Genomic DNA, 13,601 nt, shown 5'->3' on the forward strand with positions numbered 1-13,601 from the left:
CTTTTTATTTCTTATATTTTAACATTATTGTACGCCTTCATATATATGTATATGTGTATATGTGTATATATATATATATATATATATATATATATATATATATATATATATATATATATATATATATATATATATATTTCTTTGTTTAGTTTTCAAGCAGAAATCCCGTTCAGATAGTTATCCAAGCTTTTGAGTTCTGACTATTTCTAATGAATCTGTTCAACCAACAAACTACACTGAGATAGAGAAACAATGATTATTAAGATTAAAAAAATAATAATAATAAGTTTGTTGTGGCTCTGAAAAATAGCACATGCCAAAAGTAGATTAAAGCTGTCAGTGACTTTTGACGCTCTAGCGGTTAATAAACAGAAATGCTCGCATCTTGCGGAAGAACATTGTAGCCGGAACTACTTCTCTCTGTTTAGGTCTATGAAGAATCACAAAGGTACTGGGTTACTCCACTGAAGCAATCTAAAATAGTCTGAATATAAACACTTATTATAGGTGCACCCTAGTGATTCAGGACAAAACACGGTTTGGAAAATGGATTCATGGTGTACTCGCTTATTATATAAATTTTTCTACATTTTGAACACGTAAAAAAGTTACGGACCGCAGCTCTGATTGGTTTTTCTTACCGGGAGCGGATGACTTTCTGCAAATGGCAATAGGACACTGGGAGGAGCCAGAGGAGCTTGATTTTAACACAGATTATCTGTCTCATATTCTACTGTCAGGACATAATGACAGGTTTAACAAATATTTGAAAAATATCTTTTTACAAAAGTTACCTACTGCAGCTTTAACTAGCATGTAATTTTTATTACTCTCAGCAGCACAATCTTTTCCATGTGTTCATGTAGCCACCCTCAACCAAACCACAACACAACAGCATTAAACTCACTAAAACACTTCAAATCACACTTGATTTCAAGACCTAAGCTCTCTGGGTCAAGCTAAAAAAAAAGCCACAAAACTAGTTTCACCAATTTTGTTAAATCTTTTATTTATAACATATTTCGCCAGACACGATGCCTATTGTGCAGTACTGAAACATTTTTAAAAAATGACACGTTTTCCCATCGAGTCCTCGTCGACAGAATGAAACATTCTTTGATATCAGCTGCAGCCAGTGCTGATGATGTCACTCCTGGAGCCACGTGTCACCCAACAGAACACAGAGAGGTATCAACACATTCTACAGTAATGGACTGCCGCTTTCTATTCAATAGCTTCTTTTTTCCAAACATGTACACAGAAATGTCAATATACAGTGTGTATGTGTGTGTGTGTGTGTATATATATACACATACATATAGACACACATACATATATATATATTGGTGTATATGATATTCTCTAAAAAGTCAAGGGCATGGGACATGGCTGCTGTGCGCTTAAAGAGAGGAAGGTAGGTTTCTGCTGTTATTTGGAGTCAGGATCTGCTAGACAGACAGTGGAAGGGTTACAGAGCATCTCCAGTGTATTCGGTCGAGTGTGTTGGGAGAAAGAACGTGTGTGAGCTGCCTACAGAGTGGAGAACACCAAACACTTCACAATACTGCACTTCTCCCTACTTTGAAAGATGGGAAAGAGAGGCATTAGTGTGAAGAAAACGACTGGAGCTAGCACAGTACCTCAATTAGTTTGGTGATGTTTAATCACAGAAACTCTGACCTCGTGACAGACGCTCCGGGTGGAGTTTCCTGTTATGAAAGTTGACTTTTATTATGTTTTTTGATAGATGGTGCACACTGCTACAGTATGAGAATGACACACTGTTCTCCCTCCCAACAGTACATCAGATGAAACAGGATACGGGATTACAAAGGGGTCAAATGTCAAAATAAAGGCCCTATGCACAAACACACTGCTGGGTAAAAGTGCTGATCAGGTTTTTAGTTTCCAGTCCCCACAAGGCTCTAATTCTTCATCAACACTCTTAGTTTTGGACACGTCATACACACTTGCCCATTCTTTGGTACAATTCAGCTCATTCATCACAGAGCTAAACATCCAATTCAAACTATGCAGCTCTACAGGAATGGATACATGAATGACGAGAGCATGGGGAGGGTCAATCAATCCATCAATTTGCCAAAAACATTCCTAGTTCCTTTTTTAATTATTTTTTTTAAGTCAAGGCATCACCAGTGTGATTCTTCCCCATGTATCTACAGGTCTGAGTGCTGTAAAGTGTGCGATGGGTACACGAGGAAGAAAGTGTGTGGGAAACAGAGAGGAGCAGAATGTGAGAGTGGATTCGGAGGGACCTCTACATCATACCCATCTGCATCAGAGAGTTGGCGTATGCCATCGGCTTGACATTCGGGTGAGGCTGAGGAGAGGGGAAAAAAACATTAGTTTTTTATAGCTTATTATTATTACATAAATTATTTTACAAGGGTTTTTGCAGGTTTTATGAAGCTAAAAAAAAAAATATATATATATATATATATATATATATATATATATATATATATAGAACTTTCAAAATAGATTGGCAACTTCTTGATTCTGTCCTATTATACTATTTTTCACAAAAACAGCCAAGCATGGACATGGAACATCATGCACACTTATTTTTCTGCATTCGCTAACATTAGAGGACCTCACAGTTATTCCTGACAAAGTTTGCAAGGTTTAACATTTATTCGAGATTCAAAGACTTGTTTAAATGTTATTTATAATGTGACGTGCTGAACATTGAGGGTAGCTGAGAAAGTATTATAGAATTGGGCTTCTAGAAAAGCAAATGCTATAATACTCTTTCATATACAGATTCCTTTCCTTGTTTACTCTCTAATTTATAACTCAAACTCAACATACTGAAGCTGAAGAACAGGAGACGCTGACGTTCACAGCACAGCCAAAATAAAAGTCATGCTTCAGACACATGGGCCAAGAACAAAACTTATCAGCCAATGCAATAATAAAAAAAATGCCAAATATGAGCTGACGCATCGGTGACGAATTGGTAAATATAAATAAAATGCATAAAAGGGAAAGTGACTGACCACAGCATTAAACTGGTGGAACTCTGGCTTGAGGTCGGATCCCCTGAGATGAATGTAAGCTCCTTTATTTCCCATCTGGTCACTAAAAGCAAAACAGAAGCACACAGAAAAGAAAGAGTCGTGAATGTGCACATATATCCAGACATTTAATTCTGACTTGACCAGAACATGTTCAAACACACACTTGATTTTCAATAAGACTGTATTAAATCAAACACTTTCTATCATTTCTAATTGTCCGTGGCTTAATTTTCTTTACACAGAATATCATTTTCTTATTTGGGGTACAATACGACCAGGAGATGTTTTTCTGGCTCTTGGTTAGCTGGAAGCTCTTTCATTACTCCACATCTCATGATAAGGAGCGCAAGAGGTTTTCGTACCAGTAGTTTGGCGCTGAGAACACGGTGATGCACTTCCCTGAGTGAGTGACCTCATAACCCTCGGCTTTCACCTCGTGACTGCGCACGATGTACTGCAGCTTGTTCTGGTCCAGGAAGCGCTCGGTGACGTCAGGCCCAAACTGACAGCTCACACCGCGCTTGCTGACGGACCGGCCGTCCTGGAGGAGAACACACATCAGTCAAACACAGCTGTGACCCAACACCTTCACTCAGCTGAGGGGAACAGAACTGACCTGCGGCTGAGGATCTGACCACAGGAGGTCACACATCGGACCTGCGCAAGAAAGATACAACTTGAGCTCTACATTGTTCAATGAAAACGTAAGTGGTGCAACACTTTATAACACAATGCTAGAGTGAGGTGGCATGAATGTGTAATAAGTGTACATTTATTGTAAAGTGTAAAAAGTGATAGATGCTATTTAAACTAAGTGAAAATAGCTGTATTTTTAACTAAATTTCATTTACACTAAGTGCAAATAATTATATATATATATATGATTCTATTTACATTGTTAAAATAGCAAGATTTTCTGGTATATATACTACTTATTAGTGGCAATTATCTGCACCTCAGTATTGTAGTCCATTATCAAACAGTGCACAATAATAACATATTGAGTGTAAATTATAACTTTAATTCAAATTATTAAAAGAATGCCACCTTATTGGGACATTCAGTCCTCCCTGTGCTTACCCTAACCCTACCCAATACTTTATTTTCAACCTTTTGATTTTTCCTTCATTTCTATTGAAAAAAAAATGCCTTTATGAGATATAAGAATTGGAAAATGAGGAAAAAAAGTTCGGCAAAAGATGGGTTTGAACTCGGGTCGATCGCATCAAAAAGCTCACACTACACCACTGAAACTGTAGCAGTGCATAACGTGTGTCTTCTGTCACTGTTGACTATCCCAAGCACACGCTGGTGGGCAGAGTTAGTGTACATAGACACTCAGTAACTTACTTATTTCCTTATATTCGGATCACTTTCAGATTTCAAACTTTGCAGGATGTTTTAATTCACTTAGAGCTGTGTTACACTGCATGAAAGGTCATTTTTATTAAATCCATAATAGGGGCACTTGAATTTCTGTTCATGATATTTACCGCAAGTTAATTAGGAAGTGATGATTTTGTTCTTTTCAGCTTTTCAACCGTATTTCCAAGAATCTGGCGATACGATGCGAACAATGATACAAAAGAGGGACAATTCTTTCATCCTCAATTATTAGCAGCGAATAGCGATATTAATGCTAACATTAGTTGCGTGCCTTAATGCTAGTGTTTCCTGTTACTCTCACTGTTGTTCAGAGATGAAGACTGCCATCTAGTGGCCGGGATATAAACTCAAAATGAAACAACTGCCATGAATCTTGTATGATTTTATTTATTCATTTTTATAATACTATATTCCGTTTTACACTCACATGTATCGATATTTTCATACACCCCTAGTAAATATGTTATGCAATATATTCCAGTTTTGTGCATGAGTTCAATTCGCATCTTTGAATGCAAACATAGCTAATGTTGGTTAAATCTGTTGTAGTTATATTTTTAAGTTGACTAGTTAAATAATAATAGTAATAAAAAAAAATTAAATAAGAACAAATGATCATCATGAACCATTCAAACATTGTTTTTTTTTAACAATATCACAGAACCCTATGCAGGACCTCAAGCTCAAACATGAACATCATTTCCATGGTATATCAGACATATCTTACCAGAGTCTGGAGGCTGTCTGTTCCTGTCTATCTTTCTAATGTCATCTAAGGTCACGCCGTCCTCACTAAACAGTCCTCCATGCATCACCTGAAACACAACTCAGATCATACTCAAATCCAGAGAGGTATGTGCTGAATCTGATGGGTCAGGGTTAGGGTCATACCAGCACTTTGTTATTGATGCTCTGAGCGAGAGGAAGCCACTGGAAGACTTCACTGAAGAGCTGGAACATCTGGGCGGTGTACTTCGCCTTCACCTCGCCCTCGAAGCCGTACATCTGATTCATGTTATCCGTCTCGTGGTTCCCTTCACACAACAGACATTTCATGACATTAATCCATCACACTCACACACAAGGGAATCAGTAGGAACCGCTGGTGTGTCCTCACCTCGAAGCAGGTGGAAGTGTTCGGGATAGAGCAGCTTGAAGCCAAACAGCGTGAGAATGACTTCTACAGAGAAAGAGCCGCGGTCCACAAAGTCACCGTTAAACAGCTGAGAGCCTGAAGTCAAGGCTGATAGGTTTAATTATTTACTGTAATATTATACAATGTGACAATTAATATTTAATTCCATGCTCAAGAGGGCAGTCGTGACAGCATCACAGACACGAAAGGATACATAAGGATTAGTTACAGACGGTAAACCGTTCAAATCAAAGATATTTAGAAGATCGTAGTACTGGCCATGTGTGTCTCCACAAATAGTTATTTTCTCTGTCTGAACAACGAGATAAAATCAACCGTGAGAACAGGAATATCATTTCATCATCACAGGAAATTACTGCAAGGACAAAAACAACTAAGAAAAAAAAAATATAAGCTTTTTTTAGGGACAGAAGTCTCTGGAAACTGAACACTCATTCGATCCTCTTACCTCTTTCAATGTAATTTCAACAAGACTTGGCAGTTTGGATAAAACCTCTTTAACCTGGACCAGTATCTGAAAGACAGAAATATTGATTTTGATCACGAGTCAATGACAAGATGGTTTATTGATTTATTCAAAAAGAAATAAAAAATGAGCCTCCTTGGGATAGTAGCCCGTGAATGTACAATGGCACGAATTAACCGAGCTAAACCTGGCACCACTGATGCACGGCAATGTTTTTCTTCCGACACTTTGAACTATATAAAAGGAATGACCAAAAAAAAAAAAAAAAAAAAAATAGAAATTATATAATATATATTTTTTTTTTTTTTTTTTTTTTTGACAATATGTCTGTTGCTCCCCCATCCCTGATTGATCGTTTGAATGGGTGTTATTTTATTAATATATAAAAAAAAATACAAAGACAATAACATGAACACACAACTTTCCTTGAAATTAAATGTAAGCAGTTTTGTATAATAATCATCATTATACTCACCCAGATAAGCATTTTGTGAAGATTTGACCATTTAAACACAATAAGTCATGAAAAAGAAATCAGTACTCAGACACTGTGCAACTTTATCTGTGGGCTCTTTGACTGCATGAGCTCAGTACATTATATTACATACAGGTTTATTCCATATGATGGACAATATATCACCCAGCCTTAAGGAAATAACTAATAGATGAACACAGTTCTGTTCACCTGGTAAGCACACTTCCTGTGCAGTTTCTTCTGGTCTTTGAACCAGGCCATCAAGTCTTTCATGAACTTCAGTGTAACCTTCCCATCTTCAAGTTTAGGTCCAGCATAGTCATCTTCGATTGCTGGTGGGAGGGAATATAGACATAAAAAAGATCTTAAGATCTCTAAATCATTAAAAAAAAACATCAATAATTTATATTCTGAAATCTTTTTCAAGAGCAAAGAATCGTCCAGTTATTCTCTTCACTTTTGCAAAAAGGTCAAAGAAAAGACCTAATGTCCTCTGATGCACCGATTATATAATTTCTCAGTACCACACACTTTTGCTGCTCTGTCAAAACTTTGTAAATAAATATTCTTTTTTTAAAAAAAATACAAAAATAATTGAGAATACCTGATTCTATTATTAGCATTCTTCTTAGGTCACCTTATTGCTAAAACAAAATCGTTTTTTCTTGAAAATAACAACAGCATTTTTCATAAATGCACTTGAGCATACTAGGAAATTACACAAGAAAAAAATAAATAATAATTTGCACTTTATTTTAAGGTGTCCTTGTTACAGTGCAATTACACAAATAAATATGATAAGCAATATGATTTCTTATAATAACATGTAGGGTTCAGTTTAGGGTCGATTCCTTGTAATTAAGCATGATTTGCTCCTAATAGCTGAAACTTCCTCCAAGCACTTACTCATGTTCTCGATGTCTAAGGAGTCGACGACCGATCTCTTGAGCTCGTCGCTGGCGATGGCCCGCTCAAACGCCTTCTGTTTGACAATCTTATTGCACTCCTGGTACTTCATCTTGGCATCTTTGTCATTGGGACGAACTCGAACTACCTGTCAGCGATGAGAAGACAACAGCACAAAAAACGTCAATACAAAAATTAAATAAGTCAAGTTTGTGAGCTGAGCTAAATGTTGAGGCGCACAAGTACAGAGCCTTGCTGCTGCCAATACATCCACAACACACTGCTGTGAGCGCATCAGAAATACTGATCACCTCGTAGCAGATCAATACAGGTGGAGCTGGGGATGTGGAGGGTTCCTGAAACATGCTGCAACTGCTACAAAACTAACCAGTCCGCTGCACCATGTGATGATGTCATTGTGATGTCAGACTGAGTCAGACCTTTCTGATTTATATATGTGCTATGTCATACATGGAATTTCTTTTTTCGTGACAGAAGCTCCACAGTGCAACAGAATGACAGATAATAAATAGAATAAAACATAAAAAAAGTAGGTAAGGAATGACAATATACAAATTGACAATTCTATGTATAGGTATATTACAATATGCAGTTTTGTATGTACAGTTATATTATGTGCAAAAATGTTAGTGTACACTTAGTATGTGTGCTAGATAACTAAGTGTATGTGTATATAAACATATATCAACAGAAAACCAGAAATCGCTGTTTCAGTTGAATATTTTTGGATGCAGAAATTTCAGTGCATCAATATGGATGTAAAAACGGTGTATTGAAGTGCTGAGGATGTACGGAGTCTCACCGTTTCGTAATCTTTGAGAGCTGCTTTAAACTTGCCCAGGGCCATGTTGGAGGTGGCCCTCCGGTAGTAGCCCTTGATGTAGTTCTTGTCCAGCTCCAGGGCCTTCGTGGCGTCCACCAGCGCGTAGCCGTAGCACTCGGTGCGCAGGTACGCCAGACTCCTGTTACTGTAGTAGACGGCATTGCTCGGGTTCAGCTCCAGAGCCTCCGTGTAATACTTGATGGCGTTCTCATAGTCTTTATCTGAAATCAGAGCAGGACACTATTAATGAATACATCACAAAGCATTGTGTCTATGCCACTTTTGAAGAAAGAGTCAACAATCTCAAATAAGCTTCTAGAAAGGAGCAAAATATTGAAACTTTATTGAACCTAAATGTTACCATCACGTTTGAAAAATGTTAGAGACTTACCAAACTGACAATCCCAATCGGTTTTAAGAGGGTTTTTAGACGGAGATTTAAATAATTAGAAATTATTACTCGAGAAGCCAAAAGTTCAATATTTTAGTTTCACTGAGATACTATTATAGTTTTATTAATATTTTAAATCAGGTCGTATTTTTACATTTCCTGTTTGAATTTAAAATGTAGGTGAAGGTTTAATAATTTTGTTTTGGTAGTTATAGTTCAGTATAATATATAATTTCAAGTTTGTGTGTACTTTTATTTTTACTTTCAGTTTTACTATAATAACCCTGCCTTACCTAAAATACTCCAGAAACATTCTAGAAACCAGTTTGTTGAACAACAGATGCTCATGATGACTGCACACTACAGTTAAAAAGCAGAATGAAAAAGAGGAAAGAGCAAACTTCTTCATTTGAGTATTATATCTGTCAAAAGAGTTTAGATTTCTGTAGTGTAAAGTGCTACATGAAGAAAGGTGATTTAAGAGTTCAGAGGACTAATATAAATCATATTTTATATTATTAATAGAATAAATAACAAGGAAAACAAGGTTAAATTATACAATTATTAGTAGTAGTATTAGTATCATTGGTCTACATTTGGGTGTATCTAGAACTAGATCCTGCTAGTTTTGAAAATACTTTAAGCTTTATGCTCTTTAGAGATGGACTTTACTGTTTTATTTGTAAAAATATATATATAAATAAATAATTATATTTAATAAATGAATAATAGTTACAATTATAAAATACTGTATTCTCATAACATAATGTAAAACACTGTACACTGTACAAACATATAAAAGAAATAGCAAAATAAAGAATAAAATAAATCAAATATATCTATGAATTAACTTCTGAAAAATGTAAAGAGGTGCTATAAACTATTAGAGATTTAATATATGGGTAAAAGGTTATTTATTTATTAATTTCTTTACAGATAAACTATGTGAAAATGAACAGCACCGGGTCATGAATTCATTTGATTCATTTATCTGATTCATCTATTTTATTAATTTATTTGAGATGATGGAAACATCCCACGGTTAAACTAATTTTAACGCTCTATTTGTATTTTAAGAAAATACAGAATTTTTCAAGACTAAACGATACGAACAGTGCAGACATACAATGAAATGAAACTAGACTCATGACTGAGGACAGATCAGATGAGTGTCCAACAGCAGTATTATCACAGTATTATCACTAGACTGACAGCTCACGGAAGAAGACCAGCTGTTATCGCTTCTCTCCTCGTCATCGATGTATGTGTGGAGTAAACACAGAAACTAACAGAAGAAGAGACAGATGAGTGAGAGCTTCATCATGAGTCTGATTCATCATGAGCTGCTCATCTCTTCTAACGCTCAGCAGTCTTCACGATGAGACAGACTCACCCCGCGCAGCCCCGGCCTGTCGATATCTACCCCGTCTCTTATTTACTCGAGATATCTGACAAGCTTTTACCTTTAAAGTAGTTATTCGCCTTCTCCTTGAGTTTCTCTGCACTGGCATTCTGCTCTTCTTCCGCCATCTTCACACTGCCGTGTTCCGTCATGCTGCCGTGTGTACGCGCAGAGCTGTCGCAAACACCAGCATGAGGGTCGTGAAGCGCTGTTCGCCGAACCTCTAGAACAGTCCAGAGAACCACAACACCTCATTACAAGAATTACAACAGGTTACATGTTTATATATAATATCAACGTGTGAAAGTTATTGCAAAATGTTGAAAATTACTTTATTTTCACTGTCAATATTAATTTAATTAATAATGAAAAACAATGAAATACATATGAGAAAAGAAGATGTCGTGGTTATATGAATGAAGTAAAACTATACGACACATAGCAATAACAACTCGTCTGATTTGAGCAGATAATCAAAAGGTGAGTTTAGTTAGCAGTGTGTGTTCATCTGCACAATGTGTAATGTTTTGTTTGATCCTGTGGGTGGCGCTACAGCGCTGTTTTACAGGTTTGAGTGGGTCACTTCCTATTAATTTTAATTTGTTACATTAACAGATAATGTTTATAAATGATGTTGGTAGTATTTTAGATGGTCAGATGTTGCATTAATGCCAGTAGTAGGCTACTTTACTGAGTAGCACGTGAGCTTTTAAAAAGGTAGGCAATACTTTTCAAAATAAACGCTTAAAATAGATTTTAAATATCGGATGTTTCTCTTCTTTAAACAGACAATATGATATGCATAGGCTACTTTATAGAGAGGAGTTGTTACCCTTTAGTTTGCCAATGTGTGGATAAAAAAAAAAGTCACATCAGATTGATGGGTTTTATGGTATATGATGCATCTCTATATCGATTGATACTTGGTGTTTTTGTAGTTTTAAATTGTTTTATGACATTTTATCTTTATCAAGTATTTGTATAATATATAAAATCATTTATAAAATTTTATTTTAAAATTTTCTGATGTAGCCTATTAAATGGTACAAGACTATAGATCCATTTAAGTGAATGACAAGACAGTCCAGTGATTTAAACAGATTTTGCATTCCTTTTAGTTTTTTTTTTTTTTTTTTTTTTTTGCATCAAGGATGAAAAACAAACCAGAATTTAAGCACACAACCTTTTTTTTTTATAACATAAGGAATTGATTTATCAACAAAACAAACAAATAACTCTTAATAGGGAGCAACATAGCAGACTTTGGGAGGGAACAAGAGCCAAATTAATAGCAAAACAGTTCTAACGTAAGTGAAAGGCTAACCTGGAACTTGAACAATGAACTAATTACACATGCTTCCCTACAGAAATAACTAACAGGTTACAGACAACTTCCCTCACACGCACCGGTGGTTAAGATAATAGGACAAGAATTGCACCAACAGAATTCACTTTAAGAGGGAACAGTACCTGCAGCAACATCACCTACGTCAAGACAAGTGTGTTTTATTTGTATAGCACATCTCACGATACACAACATCTCAAAGCAGCTTTACAGAAAGTCATAGCATGTCTATGGAGACTACACACTGCAGCTAAATTCATTTGTCAGTTCAGTAGCTTGATCCCGTTCTGTACACATTTACAAGAGTGACAACTGCAGTCTACAACTGAACTAACCAAATTGCACAAAAAAAAAAAAAATGCAGGTAGTGAGAAAGTTCAGTTCGGTTTAGGTCTTTACTCTTTACCATGATGATGGTCTGAAACAACAAACAGCTGTTGTTTTACTAAAGATTAGTTAATTTGCTTGGGTTTGCCCCTTCAGTTCCCCAGCAAATAACCAGTCAATATGGACAACCTTTTTGTAAAATCAAAGAGCGACAACAGATTCCAGGTTTCGGTTGTCCATCATGTCCAAAAGCTTTTTGACTGCATTGACCAGTAGGTTAAAGGGATACTCCACCCCAAAATGAAAATTTTGTCATCAATCACTTATCCAAATGTCATTCCAAACCCGTAAAAGCTCCATTCGTCTTCAGAACACAACTGAAGATATTTTAGATGCAAACCTGGAGGCTTGAGATTGTCCCATAGACTGTTAAGTAAATAGCAGTGTCAAGGTCCAGAAAAGGTATGAAAGTCATCATCAGAATACTCCATCTGCCATCAGATGTGCAATCTGGGTAATGTGAAGTGACGAGAACACTTTTTGTAATCGAAGAAAATAAAAATAATGACTTTATTCAATAATTCCTTTGCCAACGGTCTCCTCTGTGTCTCTCCATATCACTGTAGGCTGCGCGAGCTCTTCTGTGTCCACAAGGATGCGCTGTTTCTAGGTGTATTTAGCTTTGATTTGAACAAAAACAGTGCATGGATAGATGTTTAAAGGAAGGGCAGTGCTTTAAAGGAAATGAACAGAATGTGGCATCAGGTTTTCATAACTGCTGGAAGCCATGAAACTAAAACTATATTCATTGCAAAGCTCTAGACATTCAATCGTCTTTGAGAGCAAGAGGCCCTCGGGTGGTTTAGAAATCCTACACACAGTAAGTACTTTAAATATAGGGAGGACTGGACTGGCTTTGACCCATTGAAACTTTCTGTAGTGATGAAGAGCTATGGCAGAACAAGTAGATATAGTGTAGATTTAATGGCCATCAGCATAACAGTGGTGACTGAGACCGTGATAATAGGGGTAACAAGTTAATATTGAAAAGAATAGGACCCAGAACACAGCCCTGTGGGACACCTTGAGTGAGAGGAGGACTGAAAGATCATCAACAGCAATGAAGTGTTGTCAGTAAACAAAGAAAGGGCAATACCCAAGATGCCTACGGCTGCAAGACAAGAAATAGGTGTGTGATGATAGACACAATGTCAAAGGTTCTGCTTAAATCAGGCATTATGTGGATGATAGGACACCATCTACATAGATAGAAGAAGATATCCTGTAGTTTGAGTGAAAACCAGAATGATAAGCATCATATAGACAACAATGCAGCTGAAAAACAACTTTTTCCAGCAGTTTAGAAACAACTAAAAGACATATGATATAGACCTAGGATCTTTAAAACGTGAGTGATAACATCAGTTTATAGTGTCAGACCTAGAGGAAATAAAGCAGTTTATCAGGTTAGCAGTGGGAGAGGAGATCACAGATAACAACTGCTGGGTCTAACTAACAGGAAGATGAGCAATTTTTCTTCCTTTTTGAAATTACTGTGGATCACTTACAGAAAATGGGTCAGAGAGATTAAAGCTAGACACTGACAGAACAGGGTTTGGAGAATATCACAAAAAAACTCAGACGAAGTGGGTGGTAATGATTCAGATTTCAATTGTAAAGGTGGCTAGAGCCAAAGATGTGAAGTTCTGGATGGTTAGTTTACTGACAGAGGGAAATGCGGTGAGGAACGATCTTGTGAGGTTCACATGGGGTATCTTTTATCTTAATCACAGACTGGACATCTGACGCACACACTATAATCTCTGAATGTTTACTTATGCATGATTACAGCACCTCCTGCA

At 36.5% G+C, this 13,601-nt stretch overlaps 1 protein-coding gene across 1 annotated transcript; it reads right to left on the reverse strand.

The window, feature by feature from the left end:
* Positions 1-992: 992 nt before the first annotated feature.
* On the reverse strand, positions 993-10,297 carry LOC127973101 (serine/threonine-protein phosphatase 5). The gene is made up of 13 exons (XM_052577156.1): positions 10,129-10,297; positions 8,254-8,495; positions 7,431-7,578; positions 6,735-6,856; positions 6,032-6,097; positions 5,777-5,875; positions 5,545-5,650; positions 5,319-5,461; positions 5,155-5,242; positions 3,658-3,698; positions 3,404-3,582; positions 3,021-3,102; positions 993-2,341 (listed from the first exon to the last, which is right to left on the reverse strand). Exons 1-13 carry the CDS (start codon positions 10,217-10,219, stop codon positions 2,279-2,281), a joined length of 1,470 nt encoding a protein of 489 aa, XP_052433116.1. The 5' UTR covers positions 10,220-10,297; the 3' UTR covers positions 993-2,278.
* Between the last annotated feature and the right edge of the window lie 3,304 nt (positions 10,298-13,601).

Source organism: Carassius gibelio, chromosome B15, assembly GCF_023724105.1.
Source record: "Carassius gibelio isolate Cgi1373 ecotype wild population from Czech Republic chromosome B15, carGib1.2-hapl.c, whole genome shotgun sequence".
In the NCBI taxonomy this organism is placed as follows: domain Eukaryota; kingdom Metazoa; phylum Chordata; class Actinopteri; order Cypriniformes; family Cyprinidae; genus Carassius; species Carassius gibelio.